This window comes from Sorex fumeus, unplaced genomic scaffold, assembly GCF_029834395.1.
Source record: "Sorex fumeus unplaced genomic scaffold, SorFum_2.1 ptg000131l, whole genome shotgun sequence".
In the NCBI taxonomy this organism is placed as follows: domain Eukaryota; kingdom Metazoa; phylum Chordata; class Mammalia; order Eulipotyphla; family Soricidae; genus Sorex; species Sorex fumeus.
Window position 1 is genome coordinate 31196247 of NW_026606188.1, and position 20743 is coordinate 31216989.

At 40.9% G+C, this 20743-nt stretch overlaps 1 protein-coding gene across 2 annotated transcripts in view; it reads left to right on the forward strand.

Annotated features, from left to right (window-relative positions):
* The window catches only part of AGL (amylo-alpha-1, 6-glucosidase, 4-alpha-glucanotransferase), a 79509-nt gene that overhangs the window by 5235 nt on the left and 53531 nt on the right, over positions 1–20743 (forward strand). For both annotated transcript variants that reach the window (XM_056139097.1, XM_056139098.1), the window contains exons 3-7: positions 11388–11598; positions 12618–12784; positions 13609–13812; positions 18844–19025; positions 19168–19279. In XM_056139097.1, coding sequence (XP_055995072.1) covers positions 11388–11598; positions 12618–12784; positions 13609–13812; positions 18844–19025; positions 19168–19279 — 876 coding nt within the window. The remainder of the gene's footprint in view (positions 1–11387; positions 11599–12617; positions 12785–13608; positions 13813–18843; positions 19026–19167; positions 19280–20743) is intronic.

Sequence of the window (20743 nt, forward strand, 5' to 3'; positions counted from 1 at the left end):
TGATATGGTTTAAGCTAATTTTATCAAACTCGGCAACTACTTATGAAACCAGGCATACTCTAGATATTCTAATATTTCATTTACTGTATATAAACATTTTAGGTTCAGTGACTTAGAGGTATATAGAATATGTCTTTGATAGTGTGCTATGATCTATCTGAAAGGCTATAGAAAGAAAAGATTCGTTTCTTAATTTTCATTTATTAATTTTTATTTTTAAGAAAAGATTTCTTTTTCTTGCCTTTGTCGTGGCTCTGCAGTGATCAGGGATTACTCACACATATGGTCATCCTGTTTGACAAGGTTGCACACATACTCACCGGGAACCACACTCCTTTAATTGTCATTTTTATCAGCAGTCACTGTTACTTGGGTCATACTCCTGACCATAGTGTTTGTATATCTTTAATTTTGATGCTTGCTAGAGGTCACATACTGTAGTTGCAATACTCGTAACTAAATGCACCCGGTTGAGGTGTGCACAGATCACACATTCTGTGGCCACACTAGGGGTTTTAAACAGCAGAGTCACCAGGACCCATGGCACACGTGGGAGGAGTCACAGGGATGAGCTCAGGTCTGTGAGCCAGGGACTTTTTTCATTGAGACATTCCTTGGGCTCCAGAATTTCTTTTTCTCTTTTTTTTCTATGTTTATGTCTATTTATTCACTACTTTTCTGCACATTTTTAGTTTTTTAAAAGTGAATATAGGGGCTCGGGAACTAAGTCAGCAGCTGGATCTCATGACTTGTATGCTCAAAACCCAGGTCTGGCACCACAGGGATCCCTGAGTACCTCTGAGTATAGTGCTGGTGGCCCGTGAGCATCAGGGAGTCCCCAAAAAAGGATTCTGTTTTGCTGAAATAGTAGCCTTAACATCAGTAGATTCTGGGAAAATGACATTGAGCAAACGGATATATAACCAAAGTGTGATTATATAAAAGGCTAAATTAATGTAAATGTTACTTAGTTCTGCAATTCATTTCTAGTCACAAAACATCTGCAAATGTCTAAACAAAGATCCAATATACTTTTAATATCACACAAAATTTTTGTTCCTTCACTATCTAATCCCCTTATTCCAGTTCAGTTCACAGCAGATCACTGACATAGTGGGACAACCCTGGGCAGGAAACCCTGCAGAACTCACACACATCCTCACTCAGACTGGCACAATTACAGCTATCTGTAAGCCTCAGTCCCCATTTGAGGGATGTAGGAGGAAACTAGAGTGGGAACCTATGAAGACACAGGAAAACATGCAAATGCACTGATTGGCCGCTGCCAGGAAGTAGCTTACTTTTTCTTGCTAGTGTTAAAATGTTGTTCAACGAGCTGCTGTATGTCAACTGACATTGGTGTTCTCAGTTTGCAGTCACATAAGTTATAAAGAAAAAATAGTGAAAGAATTAAGATCATAGAACTAGGGCCAGAGTAGTAATTCAGTGGGTAGGGTGCTTGTCCTGCATGCAGCAAACTCTGGTTTTGATCCCTGGTACCACATAGGTTTCCCTAAGCTCCACCAAGAGTGATCCCTGAGCACAGAGCTAGGAATAAGCCCTGAGCACTGCCGGTTGTGACCAATCCCTCACTTTGCACTCCCCTCCAAAAATCAGCAAAAAAGAGCTAATGAATATATATAAATATATAAATATAAATATATATTGAATATAATGAAACTAAAATGTTTCCATAATTCTATTAATAAAGGTTTATTAAATGTGTTTCAGAAAATACAAATAAGAGGGATGTGGCTTAGTGGCAGATTTCATCTTTCATATGTGTAAGACCTTAAGTCCCAGCACTTCATAGAAAAAGGAAAACAAATTCATTGCATCATATTGCTTTCGGTAATATGTTTAGTGAGAGCCAAATTATTTTTCCATCCATTGAAAAATAAATTTGGTTATTTATTGTTTTATCACTTAATTTTAACATTTTAATGGGATTTGTTTTCTTTTGTTGTTTTGTTTTATTTTGGGGTCACTTCCCAACAGATCAGCAGCTCACTCCTGATTCTGCGCTTAGGATCAGTTTTGGTGGGCTCAAGGGACCCTATGGCAATCAGACTTAGGATCAAACCCAAGTGGGTTGCATGCACGGCAAATACCCTACCCACCCTGACCCCTGATGTTTAATAATTTACACAACCCATTAAACTGTCATACAAATATAAGAATAATTATGTATGTTTAGGGTACATTTGTCATTTTTTTTTTCTAATGTAGACCATTGACCCAAATGTTTTAGAGGTTTTGGATGAGTTTTGACCTTTGTACTCCTAGTTCTCTGAACCCTTGTGTAATTAAAAAAATTTTTTGAATAAACTTATCACGGGATAGGTTATTTAAATAGGCTTAAGCCATAATCTCTGCTATCTATATCAAAATAGCATCATTTCATCTATTACAAATTTAATCATTTTAATTCTCATTGTCATTAAAGTTTTATAGCTATTAAGTGTTTTTATTCATGTTTCATTTCTTCGTGTAATTATTTCTTAATCTCATAATTATAGCTCATTTTAAAATGATGTCTTCCTAATTATAAAGTTAGAAATAGTAAAAAACCCTTTTCCGTCCTTTTTATTTCAAATAGATTTGGATTTAGACTGTCTAAACAACTTGGAAATCTGCTCACACCATATTTTGGTGTCTGACTTCTTCCCTGATTATTGCTCCATTTAGACATAGTGTCTTCTAGAAATTAATTTCAGGAGAGTTATATAGATACATAAATTTTAACAATGTAGAGTAAAAAAATCATTGTTATTTTCGATAATTCTGACTGGCTTTATGTTTCAATTTAGAAAACATCATCATTTCTTTTTCTTATTTATGTATTTTTGGCTTAGGGGCCACACCCATAGGTGCTTGGGGGCTACTCACAGCCCTGTACTTGAGGGGTTGATTGCTCCTGGTGGCACTCAGGGGCCATGTATTGCCATGTGTTGCCAGGGCTCAACCCACTGGCTCTACGACTCTCTTTTGCCATTTATTTAGTCATTCCCAGTAATTATATATTTTGATTATTGTCATTTTAATTATAAATATGGAATCTGTGAACATCCTACCTATTATAATCTATGTATGTCACTGATTAATTCCTTAAAAAATATGTCTGAAATTATTGGGTTTAAAAATATACAACTTAGGGATCGAGATGAGAGCTCTAAGGACTGAGATGTATGCCAGGCATATACCAGGTTCCATACACAGTTCTCAGCATGACATGGACCCCAGTCATTGCTGGGGGCAGGGGTCACTCTGGTAGTGCCCAAGCACCACTGGGGTAACCTTGGTATAACCCTCAGCCCTGTTGAGTCAGAGCACCACTGCATTTCCAAACCTGAACATTAAAAATCTGCCTCACACAGCTGGGTAGAATATCACTAGGATAGCCCTGAAATCCTCCTGAATACTGCTTGTGAGGTTCCCACCCATTCACCACCGCAAGCACAGTGGGTAGGGCGTTCGCCTTACAAGCGGCCAACATGGTCGACCCGAGTTCGATTCCTCTGCCCCCTCGGAGAGCCCGGCAAGCTACCGAGAGTATTCGATATGCCAGACACAGTAACAACAAAGTCTCCAATGGAGACGTTACTGGGCCTGCTCGAGCAAATCGACGATCAACGGGAGGGCCTTTACCTTTACCTTTTATAAAACTTATTAATACTCAATGTATTTGTGCCAAATTGTTTCATAGAGAAAAATTTGTGTTTAGCTAAGTAGTTGAATATGAGAAGTGAAAGTGAGTTCCTGGATTTTTGCAAATACTTAGTAACTTAGTGACTTTATTTCCTATAGCCATCTACTAAGAATAAATTTGTATTCCTATGTTAGCCAATCCAGGAATCAATTTAGCATTGTTTATCATTAGTTTATCATTTTTTCAGAATTTTTATTTCTTCATATTATCCATACTGCAGTGTACAAAAGGGGCCATTCATGCATTTATAGAAAAATGTACATTTAATTGGTTTAGAATAAAGTGGAAGAGACTACCCTTATCTTAATGTCTGTCTGTCTGTCTGTCCTCCCGTTGTTCATCAGTTTGCTTGAGCAGGCCCATTAACTTCTCCATTTTGAGACTTCTTGTTACTGTGTTTGGCATATTGAATACGTCACGAGTAGCTTGCCATGCTTTGCCGTGCAGGCAAGGTACTCTCGGTAGCTTGCCGGGCTCTCCAAGAGGGGTGGAGGAATTGAACCCGGCTCAGCCGGGCTGGCTGCACACAAGGCAAACACCCTACTGTTGTGCTATTGCTCCAACCCTCTGGTTTCTCTTCAGATTGTATCTTAATGTATTTTACTCAGATCTTTTGTTTTGCATACAATGCCTTGGTGTGTAATATTGTGATGTAGAATCTACCTGCTATACAATAATGGCTCTGAGGAATTTTCTATTCCACAAAGAGCAGTTTTAGTCATAACAAATATATCTATGTATCCTTCATTTCAGGAAGTGGATGAACCAAACTGACATCTCTTTTTATTTAAGTAATTATCTTTTAAAAAATGTTTATTTAAGCACTATGGTTTGCAAAGTTGTTCATAAATACAGTCGTTACAGGCTTTCAGTGTTCCAACAACATTCCCAGCACCACAGTGACCTTTTCTAAGTAGTTTTATTTAAAGAAATTTGCTTAGAGAAATATGAGGAGAGAGAGAATGACAGATAGATGTTCAGGAGAGAACATGGGCTTCTCTCTAAGGGTGAAAGCAAGAGTACACATCTCAGGTCAAGATACAGGCCAGTGTCCAGGGTGGAGAAGGAGCCAACACTGACATTCTTCACATAAAAATAGAGCAGTTCCTGCTGACTTCCCAATTAATAACCACCCAGCCCAGTTCACTGTGGCTTCCCTTCCTCCTTGCTTATTTGTAACATCAGATTAGGGGCTGGGAGCGGTGGAGGGGGGGAGGGGAAGCATTCTCCGGAGCCTTTGCTTTTGAACCAGAGCTTCAGCAGGGGTAAAAATCTTGCTGACGGTTTTATTCTTTTGGAAGTTTTAAACATGTTGCATCATAGTTGTGCGTTTGTTTCTCATGAGAAATCTGGTACTCTTTCTTATCTTTGTTCCTCTAACACACTCTTTCTCTTTCCTTCTCTCTGGCTACTTGGAAGATAATCTTTTTGTCACTGGACTTTCAGCAACTTGAATTTGATATTCCTGATATAATTTTATTAATGTTTGGGCTATTTGTTTAACTGTGTGCTGAAAGGTAAAGGAATAAACATGATACAGACAAACATGATAACCTCTCAGTACCTGTGTTGCAAACTATAATGCCCAAAAACGGAGAGAGAGAGAGAGAGAGAGAGAGACGAGAGAGAGAGAGAGAGAGAGAGAGAGAGAGAGAGAGAGAGAGAGAGAGAGAAGTGCCAGGTGCCTGCCATAGCGGCAGGAAGAGGGGTTTTCAGGTGGTGGGAGAGAGAGGGGCAGGAGGGAAACTGGGGACATTGGTGGTGGGAAATATACACTGGTGGATTTAGTTCTGAAATAGAGTTGTTCCTTAGCAATACTTTAATCCTTTCAGTTTTTACTTAATGATTTGTTGAGCCAGTCTAAAGCTTGGCAGGCAGTGTTAGGACTTTGCTTGATTTTCTGTCTCTTAATATTCAGAATCTTAAAAAAAAACCCAATAATTTCCATTGGTATTGTTTTAACTTCAGGATGAAGAATAAATCCTTTTTTTTCCAATGCAAAAGTCTTAGATCATTTACAATTTCTTTTTTTTTTTTGTAATGAATCACCATGAGATAAAGTTACAAACTTTCGTGATTACGTTTCAGTCATACATTGATCGAGTACCCATCCCTCTGCCAGTAACCATTCTCCACCACCAATGTTCCCAGTATCCTTCCCTCCACCCCCAACTTATCCCCCTGCCTGCCGCTGTGGCAGGCACATTCCCTTTTACTCTCTCTCCTTTTCGGTATTATGGTTTATAATACAGGTACTAAGTGGACATCATGTTTGGCCCATAGTCTGCTTTCAGCATCTATCTCCCATCCTGAGCGAGCCCTCTAGTCATCTTTGTGGAATGTTTGATAACAGATAGTGTGTGATCAATTCCTGGTCCCTTTTGGTGGGACTTTTTTTTTTCTGAATGCTGATTGTTGTATTTTGTTGTCCAACTTGAAAGGAGTGGTAAGTTTTGCTTCAGCAACCATTTATGTTATCTGTGTATCAGTTTAGACTTTTGAGAATTTGTTTTTAAGCATTGGTAGGAAGCTTTATAGTAGTTTTTACTATAAATGTCATGCTTTAAGTATAAGAGCATGACATATGAATACTTTAGGTCTTCAACAGAGTCTTTTCACTATGCCTCAAAAAAACGTAATCCCTGGACTGGAAATGTGGCTGAGTTATAATGTATAAGGCCCAGTGTTCACTCCTTGGCAACACACAGACACACACACAGACACACAACACATACACAGCGTCTCATGCAGGTGCAAGACAATCCTGGTTAAAGTTCTGGAGCTCTGTCTTTGATAACTTTCTTCTCTTCTGTGATCACAAATCACAAATCATCCTGTTATTCGTCGATTGCCTCGAGCAGGCCCCAGTAACGTCTCCTTCATCCTAGCCCTGAGATTATATTCAAGGCTCTTTAGGAGAATGAGACCCATCATTGTTACCGGTATTTGGCATATTGGGTACGCCACAGGGAGTTTGCCAGACTCTGCCGTCTGGGCAGGCTATATTCGGTAGCCTGCCAGTTTGTCCAAAGTAGGAATGAGATAATAAGATGTCATAATAAGATGTCCAGGAGCTGGTTTTTATAGTCTCTGAGTCTTGGCCGTTGATGGGATTACACGGCACCAGGGCGCCAGTTGGTGGGTGTGACCCCCGCCTATTGGAATTTGGAGGATCTGGGTGGAGGATGCTCGGCCCAAATCCGAGTAGGCTTGGAGATCTCGGCCCTGGAACCTGCGTGACTTTGTCCCTCTGCCAGTAGCTTCATGTGTGCGGAGAGTGGTCTCAGCATGGTGGTGGCTGGTCCTGGAGGTCTTTGGCTGCTGGAGCCCTGTTCGGGGTGGGGAGGAAAGCTCAACCCGCTCCCCTCCAAGGGGTCCTGGCGAGCGAGGACAGTCAGGCGCGGGGGCAGGAGACTGCACTGTTCTCTTCCGGGAGCTGGTTTTTATAGTCTCTAAGTCTTGGCATGAATGGGATTACATGGCGCCAGGGGCCCAGTTGGTGGGTGTGACCCCCGCCTACGGGAATTTGGAGGATCTGGGTGGAGGATGCTCAGCCCAAATCCGAGTAGGCTTGGAGATCTCGGGATCTCCTGTGATATGCCCTAAAAATTTCAATGTCTTCAGCCTCCCTATACTCTGAAACTCCTGTCTTTTCAGTTCAGGAAGATCACTTTTCCTCTTCCCTATGTGACAGCCCAGAGATTCCCCCAACTCTTAAGAGTTCATAGAGATCGCCCTTTTTTTTGCATGTCTATTGATCCTCACTTTCTCTCTCTGAAAACATTTGCTTCTAATTTGTTTATAATTTTTCAGCATAATGCAAGTTCTGGAGCGATAGCACAGCAATAATTTTTCAGCATAATGCAAGTTCTGGAGCGATAGCACAGCGGGTAGGGCGTTCGCCTTACAAGCGGCCAACATGGCCGACCCGAGTTCGATTCCTCTGCCCCTCTCAGAGAGCCCGGCAAGCTACCGAGAGTATTCGATATGCCAGACACAGTAACAACAGAGTCTCCAATAGAGACGTTACTGGGCCCGCTCGAGCAAATCGACGATCAACGGGAGGGCCTTTAATGCAAGTTCCATACCAATTACTCAGTAATTGTGGCCAGTAGCAGAAATCCTCAGAGTAATGTATTTTGGGGTGAAGAAAGATGAGCTGGGGGCCTTTCTGCCAGTACTCAGGAGTCACCAGGACTACAGCCTGTGTTTAGAGAGGACATGAGGTATCATGAACCCAGGGCTTCACATTTAAAAGGCATGTGCCCTGCCGTTTAAATTACATCCACAGACAGTGACATTTTAAACACATTAAGTCATGTCACACCTTTGCTCAAAACTGTTCATTCACTCCTCCTTTCAATTAGAATACTTTAGATGCTTATAAGTATGGTCTGCTTCCCCTGTGAATTCTACACTTCGCCCAACTTACTCCATTCCCGGCATTCTGAGCTTCTTGTTACTACTGGAACCATCAAGCATCCTTGACCTAGGTTCTACATCCTCTCTTTTTCCTTTCCTTGGTCAGCACTTGTTCTTGATAGGCATGGGTAGCCATGGGCAGCCTTTCTCTCAGACCTTTCAACTTCTTAATAACCTTTCCTTTTAAAATGTCTGTCATTTCTTTACAGTATCCAAGTATCCAGCCTTTTTTTTTCACATCACTCTGATTTTTTCCCCTAAGCATTTGTCTCTTCCTGACATACTATATTTTTCTTATTTTTCTCATTCATTTCTTTTCCCCCCCCCCACTTTATTTAAACACTGTTATTTACAAAGTAGTTCATGATGTGTTTGTTACAGGCAATACCTGTATATACTGTGTTTGGTCAGTATTCAAACACCAATCCCACCACCAGTGTGACCTTCCCTCTAACATTGTCCCCATTTTCCCAACCATCCCTCAAGTCCATCCCCCTTAGCAGGCCCAAAATAATTTATTTTATGTTACTTGTTACCATTAAATGACTAATTTAAAAATTGTTAATTAAAAATAGTAAAAGAAAATTTGTGAAAATTGTTATATCTCACTATGGGGACCTTACATGCTTGTCTGAGGGTTTACTATGCTATTGTTGCTATTTGAGCCTTCTGTGTTAATATTTTGTTAATTGAACTTAGTTGGATGCTATGTTACTTTCCCATCTAATTTTGTTTGATTCTCCTGGGATGTCAGTATTGTCCCATTTGGAGAAGTCCTGCAGCCCCATATGTGGCCACATGCTCCAGAAACACCAGAATATTTAATCGGGCTTGTGCTTACATGGCAAAAGTTGTGGGATATGGGTGTGGCTCCCGGGGCTTCCAGAAGTATGAGGGTTTGAGGAGAGGAGGCCTTCTTCCCCCACTCCAAGAAGACCCCAGAGTTCTTGGGGTGGGAGTGGGGAAGGTGTACCTGGAAATTTTGGCAGTTTGACCAATCTGTGCCATTCAGTCATGAGGTGGTGGGATCTGGCCATTAGGAAGGCAGCAGCTGTTCCGGTATGAGTGCAGATGCCAGGCTTGGGCAGGTCAGGACATGGCCCACTCCCCCTTCCAAGAGGGAGTTATTTACAAAGTTACAGTTTTTAACAGTGTTTACTTTGTAAATAACAGTGCCCCAGAGTTCTCAGCTGGAAACTGCATATCCATGAATATTTGGTGGCTAGTTGATCTCTTCTGAGATTTGATTATGAGTCTGTAAAGTTGGGCCAGTAGATGAGCTTACATGGTGGGTGATGTGGGATGTGGGTGTGTCACACTCATTTCTTACTGCATTCTGCCTTAAGAACCAAGCTTCACAAAGCCAAGGATCATTTGTCTGTCTTGTTCCCTATTACATGGTATATACTGAGTATATTATTTTATTATTTTATTTGATATTTTTTAAGTTAAACACAGAAAGTTAATATTAACATACTGCATTTTTCCTCAAAAAGTCCCTTAAGAATTCAAGATATAACTAGCTAAAACAAAATTTCTTGCCCATGATTAAGTGAAATTTCTCACTTACGTTTCAAGTTTATATGCCTTGCTTCTTCCTTCCTTCCATCTTTCCTTCTTTGTCTCCCTCTTTGCCTCTTTCCTTTCCTTCCTCACACTTTCAAGACAAGCGTTGTACTTCTGAGCTACATCCCAGCCTTTAGATGATTCATATTTCCAATAGACTTTTCTATAGTTACAATTTCCATGTCTAATAATTGCATTGTTTAAAGTCTGCCTTTAACCAATCAAATTTTTGTTTAACATTCCATTTGTAAATGTAGTATGTTAATCCTCCCCCTTAATGACATAATAATTGCAATACTGGACAGCGATCTCAGATTTCAATAGAAGAAGCCCAACTTGCACCAAAGTTTTTCGCTCTCAGAATTTCAGGAAAGGTTCAAGTAACTGAACCAGGAGGAGTAGGGGTTTAGATAGTTGTGAACTGGAGATTCTTGGGCTGACTCATAAAAACTGGTTGTATAGCTCTCTTTTCAGTTCCACAGTCAGTGATGTTATATTGGTTGCTTAAGTTTCTCTGTGGTAATACTCTCTGCAAGAATTAGATAGACACTGGAAAGAAAGGCCTCTTCACCACTTCTGTTCTCTTCCCTTATCCCCACTTGCTGTTTGTTAACTCTTTTACTCCACCACTAAATTTGAGCAGATAGGAAAAATGAAAGCTGGTGTCAGGGGCTTATAGGTCTTCAGAATTTTGCTGAGAAATCTGAGTTCTTCGCAGAGGTTCTTTTCTCAGGAAGGCTGACACCCTCTAATGAGATAGGCCTCCCGTAATGCCTCTGAAGTTAATGTTACTGCATACTCCAACACCATAGAGAAACTCATTTTCTCAGTTACAACATGCTAGAGAAGGTCCTTGGTTAGATTGGCACTGCTGAGTTTGGGGGACAGGAGGAAGACAAAGAAATTGAGGGCATCATCACAGATGGGCTATATTTATCCCAAAATTGCCATTTGAAGTCTCTTTCTTGAGGGAGAGGGAAGGGACTGTACAGACTTGATGTCTTTACTATACTTGCTCAAATATAAACTAAGTACAAATGCAAAATAGCTCACCAATAACATTTTAGTTTTGAATTTATTTTTCAAATAATTTTCATCATGCTTTAAACATCTATCTTGATAGAATTATTTCTTGGCGATAGCACAGCGGGTAGGGCAACTGCCTTGCACGCAGCCAACATGGCCGACCCGAGTTCAATTCCTCCGCCCCTCTCGGAGAGCCCAGCAAGCTACCGAGAGTATCTCGCCCGCACAGCAGAGCCTGGCAAGCTCCCCGTGATGTATTCGATATGCCAAACACAGTAACAACAAAGTCTCCAATGGAGACGTTACTGGGCCCGCTCGAGCAAATCGATGATCAACGAGAGGGCCTTTACTTTACTTTGGAAATTGTGTTTCCCCTTTCTCTCCCTTTCCATTGTTGTGGTGGTGGGGATGAGTGGGTTGAGCTCTTGATTGTGGTGCCCATACAGCTGATTGCAGTCTGCTGGTGGTCACACACTGGTTTTGTGGCCCAGGAGACTCAACTTAGCAAGAAGTTCAAGATCTCACTGGCATGGGGGCATAGGAGACAGGGCCCAGGATTGAGGCCTCATTTGCCTGCAAGTAAGGAACTCTGCCCCTGAGCTATGTCTGAGCCTCTAACGTGGTCATTTAAAATGTTGAGATGAGTTATTTATTTATCTTTTAGGGTTTGAGCTACAGTTTCGATTAGGCCCAACTTTACAGGGAAAGTCAGTTACTGTGTATACGAACTACCCATTTCCTGGGGAACCATTTAATCGAGAAAAATTCCGTTGCCTGGAATGGGAAAATCCAACAGAAAGAGAAGATGACTCTGATAAGTATTGCAAACTTGATCTTGAGCAAGCTGGATCATTTCAGTATTACTTCCTTCAGGGGTAAGTAGGATGTTCTGTTTGAAAAAAAGAGTTTACTTATTTTATAACTTTTAAGTTATCTCACTTACAAGAATGGAGCAATAGCACAGCAGGTAGGGCATTTGCCTTACACGTGGCTGACCCGGGTTTGATTCCTCTGTCCCTCCCAGAGAGCTTGGAAAGCTACTGAGAGTATCTCACCCACACAGAAGAGCCTGGCAAGCTCCCCATGGCGTATTCGATATGCCAAAAACAGTAACACCAAGTCTCACAATGGAGATGTTACTGGTGCCCACTCAAGCAAATTGATGGACAGCAGGATGACAGTGCTACAGTGCTACACTTATAAAAGTTACCTGAATCACAGCAGTGGATTTTTTACTAGAGTTACTTGAGATGCAAAAAGAATATAGCTGTGTTTTGGAGGTTGATAACAAAGCTAATTTGAGACAGTATTTTAATTTTTTTAAGTAATGCCATTATTATTATTCTAGTTTTATCATACAGGCTAATTATAGGGTGGTATTTATTTGGGTCCTCTCATTATTATTAAATGATTTTAGTATAATGATTTTTTCATTAAACTAACATTGTTATATACTTTATATATTGTATTATATAATTACATGTAAAATAGAAAAGGATAAAGCTGGATTTGTTCATTAATTTGTATTGCAACATTTTTGTTGTTGTTGTTGGGGGCCACACCTGGCACTGTTCAGGGTTTACTCCTGGCTCTGTGCTCAGAGCTTTCTCCCTGCTCTCTGTTCAGGGTTTACTCCTGGGCATGGGGGACCTTATGGGATACTGGGACACCTGCTGGCTTCTCTTGGTGGATTGGGCACTTGCAAGGCAAGTGTCCTCCCTGCTGTAATATCGCTCCAGCCCCTAACAACATTTTAAATAATTTTACATGCTTATAATATGTGGAATGCATTTTAAAACAGGACAATTCACCTTCCAGTTAAATAGAACTGATAGATGAGAAATTTTTTTTTGCCATTAATTGAAAGGTTTTTGTTTCGTTTTTTTCCCCTTAGAAATGAAAAGAGTGGTGGGGGTTACATAGTAGTGGACCCTGTTCTACATGTTGGTACTGATAATCATGTGTTACCCTTGGACTGTGTGACTCTCCAGACATATCTAGCTAAGTGTCTGGGACCCTTGGATGAATGGGAAAGCAGACTCATGGTCGCCAAAGAGTCAGGTAATGGCAACTTGCTTTCTTTTTCTCTTTCTTCTCTTAAAGATAATATTGTTTCCTGTCCTTTGTTGTACAGATTTTAAAGCCTTTTATTTTCATTCTGTTTCTTACATTATTAATAAGTTTAGCTTAGAACCATATGAAATTTTTGAAATGAGATCAATTGACAAGTTATATGATTCAACTTAACACTAATAAAATAAAAACATTTTTTCCCAAGACATTGTTCTGATACGGTTTTACTCTGACACATGAAAGTTGGTAGTAAACTACTCACTGTGTTAGAAAAACATGAAATCAATATATATATATATATATATATAATATTAACTTCTCCATGTGGAAGGCATATGCTTCATTACATACCAAGCGTAAAATGCAAATTAAATTGGAATTTACCTTTTTTAAGATTAATATTAATTTTACCTTCAGGTTAAATCTACTGTGAAATAATAAATGAGAACTTCATTGACTTAACTGTAACAGAATATAAAAACTATGGAACATCAAAAACAAATATGCCATTCAACAAATATAAACTGAACTCAGTTTCTAGACTGTTATTTTTTTGTTGCGATATTATATCATTATCCCTACCTTAAATTTGAAGACCCTGATATCATTACCAGTTTCAGTAACTTTATCCACAAATGCTCGATTAATCAATTGCATAATGTCATTTGTGGTAAAGCCAGATTTGAACCAGTCTTTGATTACTTTTTTAGCTCCATAATTGTCTTGCTGCTTAGAATTAGAGCTAAAATTTATATTTTGCTTAATTCTGTATGACTTGGTTTTTCAGTAGTCTTTATTTTCTTATATTACAGGTTACAACATGATTCACTTTACCCCACTGCAAACTCTTGGCCTATCTAGGTCATGCTACTCCCTTGCTAATCAGTTAGAATTAAATCCTGACTTTTCAAGACCTAATCAAAAGTTTTCCTGGAATGATGTTGGACATCTAGTGGAAAAATTGAAAAAGGAGTGGAATGTTCTTTGCATTACTGATGTTGTATACAATCATACTGGTATGAGATTAACTATTTTTATTAATTTTGATGAGTTTTTTACTCTAATTATTACATTTTTGTTTCGTGTAACTTCAGTTTTGAAAATATAAGTGTTGTTTAAATATTCTTCAATTTAAATCACCTTATGTAGCAAACCAATCTTTCAAAGAAAACACTAATAGTTGAAGATAAAATCAATATTCAAACATTTCCTATATTATATTTATAAACATAGGAAAGTGATCATTAAAAGAGCAGAATTAGGGGGTATGGTGCCTCCAGCAGGTCAATCTGTACCTGTGAGGTGAGTGTATCAGCAGCCTGATGGTGCCTTCAGACTTCCAGATACCCCAAAATTGCTGTTGTGCCTTTGGCCAGACCCCAAAAACTTGGGGCAAAGTTTACCAAGAAAGTAAACAGCCAAAAGTTAGGTATGTGGGAAACACACCCACAAACCACCTCTGGCTCAGCTATATAATTGGACGCATGGCCTCTCTGGTTCCTGATTGAACTGCTTAATGGCCATGATCCCAGAGAATGAGAAACAAATCTTGAAACCCAGTGGCTTTTGGCAGAAATGGTCCGGTCCCTGCAGTAGGTTACCAGTTCTGGGCCAACACAGGTGGGAATAGGTTTCGTGCCTTGGCCTGTTCCCCCAGAGGCCCAGTGGCTGCCATCCTCCAGTGGCCATTGGACAGTCAGGTTTGGGGCCACAGTGACGAGACATGCAGGGCCTCACAGGATGGGGGTGGAGCCGGTCCTGTCCTCCCCACCCCAAAGAGACCCCAAGTCATTGCCCACGAACGGCCTCTCTGGCTCCTTATCAATCTGCTTAATGGCCATGATCCCAGAGACTCACAAACAAATCTCGAAACCCAGTGGCTTTTGGCAGAAATATGTCCGGACCCCACAGTAGGTTACTGTCGCCGTGCCACCCCAGGGGGAAAGGGTGTTATCCCTCCGCCTGCTTTCCCCTGGCAGCTCGGTGGCCGCCAACCTCCAGAGGCCACTGGACAGTCAGGCTTGGGCCCACAGTGACGAAACTTGTTGGGCCTCATGGATGTGGGGGTGCCGGTTCTGTCCTCCCCGTCCCAACGAGACCCCAAGTCATTGCCCACGAATGGCCTCCCTGGCTCCTGATGAAGCTGCTTAACGGCCATAATCCCAGAGACTCAGAAACAAATCTCGAAACCCAGCGACTTTTGGCAGAAATGCGTCCAGACCACGCAGTAGGTTACTGTCGCCGGGCCACCCCAGGGGGGAAAGGGTGTTGTCCCTCCGCCTGCTTTCCCCCGACAGCTTGGTGGCCATGATCCTTCAGAGGCCATTGGACAGGTTTGGGCCCGCAGTGATGAGACATTTTGGGCCTCAGAGAATGGGGGTGGAGCCGGTCCTGTCCTCCCCACTCCAATGAGACCCCAAGTCATCATCCACGAACGGCTTTTCTGGCTCCTGATCAAGCTTCTTAACGTCCATGATCCCAGAGACTCAGGAGCAAATCTCAGAACCCAGCAGGTCTTGGCAGAAATCCCTCCAGATTTAAGTGTTAAAATTTCAGAATTTCAAAATTGTGCGGCCACTACTGCAGCCACATGACATCATATGTTATTCATAACCAGCAATAGAAAACAAATTGTCTATTGTTGCCTTTTCAGCAGATCTGAGTGTTGGGGTAAAATCTCAAATAATAATGGTGGGTGTGGTGTCGAAATATTGAATGTGATCAAGGTAGAGAGAGAGTAATGTGGAAATCATCTGCCCCACAGGTGGGGAGAAGGTGTGGGATGGGGGCATACTAGGGTTATTGGGGGTGGAGAATGGGCACTGATGAATGTACGGGTGTTTCATTGTATGACCGAGACTTAGACCCAAAAGCTTTGTAACTGCTCTCATGGTGATTCAATAAATAAAATTATAAAAAATTAAAAAAGTAAGGTGGAGTTCATGCACAATTCAATCAGCTAATCAGTGGCTGAATAAATAGCAGTACTCTTACATAAAAAAAGAAAAAAGAGCAGAATTATTACATCACATATTTCATCTTACAAATCCTATGTTGTCATAGGCTGCAATTGTGTTATATAATTTTAAAAAAAAACTAGGGCTAGAGAGATTGTTCGAAAAGCTAAGCAAGTGCTTTGCATGTAGGAGGCCCAAGTTGAACCTCATGGTCCCCTGAGTGACCCCTAAGTACTACGAGATATGGCCTAACTCCCCCTATGACTGAGTAACTATTATTTAAGAAGGGGAATTATTGGTAAATTCTTAGAATGGAAAGCTGAACAAAGAAATGTTTTTTTCATACTAAAAGGGTTCATTAAAGTTGAACTTTTGGAGACTGAGATTCCTCAGCAGTATATAAGTCTATAAAATATATCACAAGCTTTCCAATGGTCATTTTCAGGAAGATTATTGTTCCCTTCTCAGTCAGAGCAGCAGGACCTGGAGAATTTTCTAGCATTGATCAGCTTTTAGTTTAACTCAGTATACCTGGAGAATATTCTCTTCCACGTCTATACAATATAGAGAAATCTGAATACATTTTTTTCTTTTTGAGTCACACCCGGCGATGCACAGGGGTTACTCCAGGCATTTGCACTCAGGAATTACTCCTGGAAGTGCTCAAGGGACCATATGGGATGCTGGGAATCAAACCCTGGTTGACCGCATGCAGGGCAAACGCCCTAGCCACTATACTATCCTCCAGCCCCGGAAGTCTGAATACTTTTTGTGTTTTCTTTTTGTTTTTTTTAGGGCTACACTCTAAAGGTGCTCAAGGGATACTTGTGGCTCAGTGCTTGGAACTGAGAGTCACAGTTTGGGTACCTGTGCTGCTGGAACTGAACCCTGGACCTCCCAATACAAAGCTTGCACGCTAGCCCTTTGAGTTATCTCCCCTGGCCCTGAAAAACACTATCTTTTATCAATATTTATTTAAAATGTCATTATCTCAAATTCTTCCCAGTATCTTGCTTTTATTTATTAAAAAGTCTGGGAATCTACCAAGTAAACTGGTAAACTACCTTAGCTATCCCTTCCTTCCTTCCTTCCTTCCTTCCTTCCTTCCTTCCTTCCTTCCTTCCTTCCTTCCTTCCTTCCTTCCTTCCTCTCTTCCTCCCTTCCTCCATTCCTTTCTCCCTCCCTCCCTCCCTCCCTCCCTCCCTCCCTTCCTTTCTTTCGTCACACCCACCAGTAAAAGATGGTTGCAATGTACTTGTTGCTTTGTCAGTAATGTATACAACTAAACCTCTGGAGGTTTGTTACTAAAGAAAGAAAGGTGAATAAGGGGCCAGAGTGATAGCACAGCACATAGAGCGTTTGCCTTGCAGGTACCTGACCCGAGTTCAATCTGTGACATCCCAAACACTGCCAAGAGTAATTCCTAAGTGCAGAGTCAGGAGTAATCCCTGAGCATCACTGGGCGTGACCGAAAAAGCAAAAAAGAAAAAGAAAAAAAGGAAGAATAAAAACCAGGAGACAGAAGCCTCTGCCAAAGACTTTTTTCTGAAATATCTAATACATTTTGTACAATATAAGAGAACTAGTCTTTGCCTCAACCTAACTTATGAGTATTACAGATGACAGTGTGCTTTCTGTAAAGCAGATAATTTATTTTAAAAATTATCCAAGGCGAAATAGTTCAGTAAGATGAACACATACTTTGTATCAGGAAATCAGTTTGGTGTCCATCACTGAATGACCCCCTGACCACTCCTGGGAGCAGCTCCCTGAGCACCATCAGGTGTGGCCCCAAAACAAGAATTATCATAGGAGAGTCAAAATCCAGAATGACAGACGAGGACTTCACAGGCATACCCAGAAAAACAGCCATAATTGGCGAAAATTATTTTTTTAAACAGCCATCTAAAAATCTATGGAAATTTCCCTAAGTGCTTTCAGCTTATGGAAAAGCATTTATTCAAGAATATCAACTACTAGGCCCAAGGAGATGGCTTATTCCTTGTCTTGCCGACATAAGGCCATGAGTCCAGTTACCAGTGAAATCCAGTTACATATGCGGAGCCTGGTCTCCAGCTCTGTCATGTGGGACCCCCAACACCACAAAGAGTGTTTGATCTCCAACGCATAGCCAATTGTGAGCAGTCACTATAACCCAAGTGTATATACTGTAACGAAAAGATGCGTGAGCACTGAGGCCAGGAGTGTTACCCTTAGCCAGCACCACAGCTAAGTGAGCTCCCAGAATGCACCCAAGTCAGACATGCAGTTCACCAGGCACCCCACAAACAAGTATGTTCGACAACCCCAGTCACTCCCAGAACAGCAAAACGAAAGGAAAGGAGCAGAAAAGAAGGGTGTCCTAAGTGATAGTACAGTGAGCAAGGTATTTGCTTTGCCTGCAGCCGACCTCAGTTGGATCCTTGACACCCCATATGGCTCCCCAAGCAGCGCCAGGAATAATTCCTGAGTACAAAGCCAGAAGTAACCCTGAGCATTGCTGGGTGTGACTCAAAAAGAAAAAAAAAAGAGAAAGGAAATCTTCTAAGTCTCAGTAAGACCAGTGAGTGTCTGTGACATTGGAATCACAGCCCGCTTTCTCCTTCCACCCCGCCCTAGCTCCGAGTAGCAAGTCTACCACTAGCTGGCACAGCCAAGCATAGGCTCTCTCCAGCCTAAAGTTATTAGACTTTAACAATTGCAGTCTAATTAACAGTTGTATGGAGCAAGCTCTCAACATTGCTCATTCCCCCAGTGCTCTGTTGCCAGAACTCTGTATTCTAGGTAAGAACAGCTGAGAAGTCTGGGGCTCACTTACTCTGCCTATTCCCCATACAGTGAGGGATACCTCTACCCTCGGCATGGCAAGTCAGGAATACGCGGCTCCAAACGCCTTTGCTTCAGATTTCTTGTGAGGTGGAGATTCCACACCTGTAAAGGCAAGCCAGGAAAACCAGAGACTGCTGTCTCCATCACTAGTTTGTAGGGCAGTGACAGGGAAAAGATGAGTGTTGATATCTTGTTTCATCTTTAAACTTAACATAGGTACTAACTTCAGTTTATTTACAATTTTTTTCTTTTCTTTTTTAGCAACTAATAGTAAATGGATCCAAGAGCATCCAGAATGTGCGTACAACCTGGTGAATTCTCCACACCTGAAACCTGCCTGGGTCTTAGACAGAGCATTCTGGCATTTATCCTGTGATGTTGCAGATGGAAAATACAAAGAAAGAGGAGTCCCTGCTTTGATTGAGAATGACCATCAAATGAATGTCAGTATGTATAGAGGGGTACCACACTAAAATGATAAAATTTTAGTAAGCGTGTGGTGGAAAATTATTCAGAATCTTTTAAAATTATATATAATATTTACTAAAATCTATATATTTATGTGTAACTATTAAAATTTTTCAGTGCATTCGAACAATCATTTGGGAGGATATTTTTCCAAAGCTTCAACTCTGGGAATTTTTCCAAGTTGACATTTACAAAGCCGTTGAGCAATTCAGAGGACTTCTTTCACAAGGTGAAGTATCTGTGTGTATATACCAGAATGTTCGTATCAGTTAAAAAATTAACATGACTCTTAAGTGATAACTATATCTTCTTGATGAACAATTCAATATTTTATTGTATAAATAAAAATAAAATTTTAATTAAATTTTATTACATATTTATATTGTTGATTCTGTAAATTATCTGAGAGTTAGCTGTTCCAGACAGCTAAAGGCATAATTGAGATCTTGAGATCTTGAGACCTTTTCTTACTACTGGTTCCTTAATGCAGTGCTCAAAACACAGTAGAGTTCAATGTATGTTTCTTAAATGCATGAATGGAAATTGGACAGTGATTTTATCAGCTGACAGCAGGCTTGGAGGTGAGAGCTCTAATAAAGTATGTAGCCTGCAAACAGAGAGCATTTTGTGGCTATTCAAATAAGGAATTATAGAGCTAGAATAGATCCCAGAACTACTGCCTTCAAAGTAGGACCAGTATGGCGTCTTGGGTCAGATTCACGTGTTACTCTTAATACATGTATCCTTGGGGCCAGAGAGGTATTAGGTTCTTGCCTTGCTTGTGGCCAACCTGAGTTCAATCTCCAGCATCCTATGTGACCTTCCCTCCCCCTTGCCCCGCCAGGTGTGATCCCTGAACACAATAAGCCTTGAACATCACCAGGTGGTGTGTCCCCCAAACAAAAAACCATGAATGTTTTGACATTAATTTTTCCTCATGTCTCGTTTTGCTTTTAAAGGCCCTCTGTGTTCCCTTTCCTCTCATGTCTTTTCTCTTTCTAACCTATGTTTTATTATGCAGTAAAGAGAGGGAAAGTTAAATAATGCACAAATAAGACATGTCACTTCTTTTCCCCAAAATTTTCTTAGAGAGGACTATTAATAGGTTCTTTGCTACCCTTTGATAATTATGTTTCTTCTCAGACTCTTTCAAAGATACTAACATTAATGTCTTTTATGTAATTATGTGTGTATAAAAGATACGCATACACGACTACAACGTACTATTTAACAACATGCTCTTGTAGTTGACAGGAAGATTTTATTACAGCTAATTTTTTTCTTTTACCTTCTGGGTAGCAGCATGCTATTTTAAAATATTTAGATTCCTTTAGTCTGTTCGATAGATTGTATTCACTTTTTTCATTGCTCATTCAGTTGGTTTGAATGGAACTGCCTCTTCTGTGTTAGGGACTCTTCCAGACCTGGGCCTTCGGTGGTCAATGTAGCAAGGTCCTTGCCCGAGCACAGTTTCTATTCTTTTTGTCTGCCATGGGGCCACACCCACTGGTGCTCAGAGGCTCCTCTAGGCTCTGTGCTCAGAGGCTTCTCCTACCAGTGCTCAGGGACTATGAGTACCAGAAGTCAAACTGCTGCTTCCCATAGGCAAAGCGTGTACTCCCCGCCTCCCCCCTCATCCTAGAGAACTTGCTGTTTTGATGGTGGGATGGTCTCCCCACTGTTGGTGCCAGCT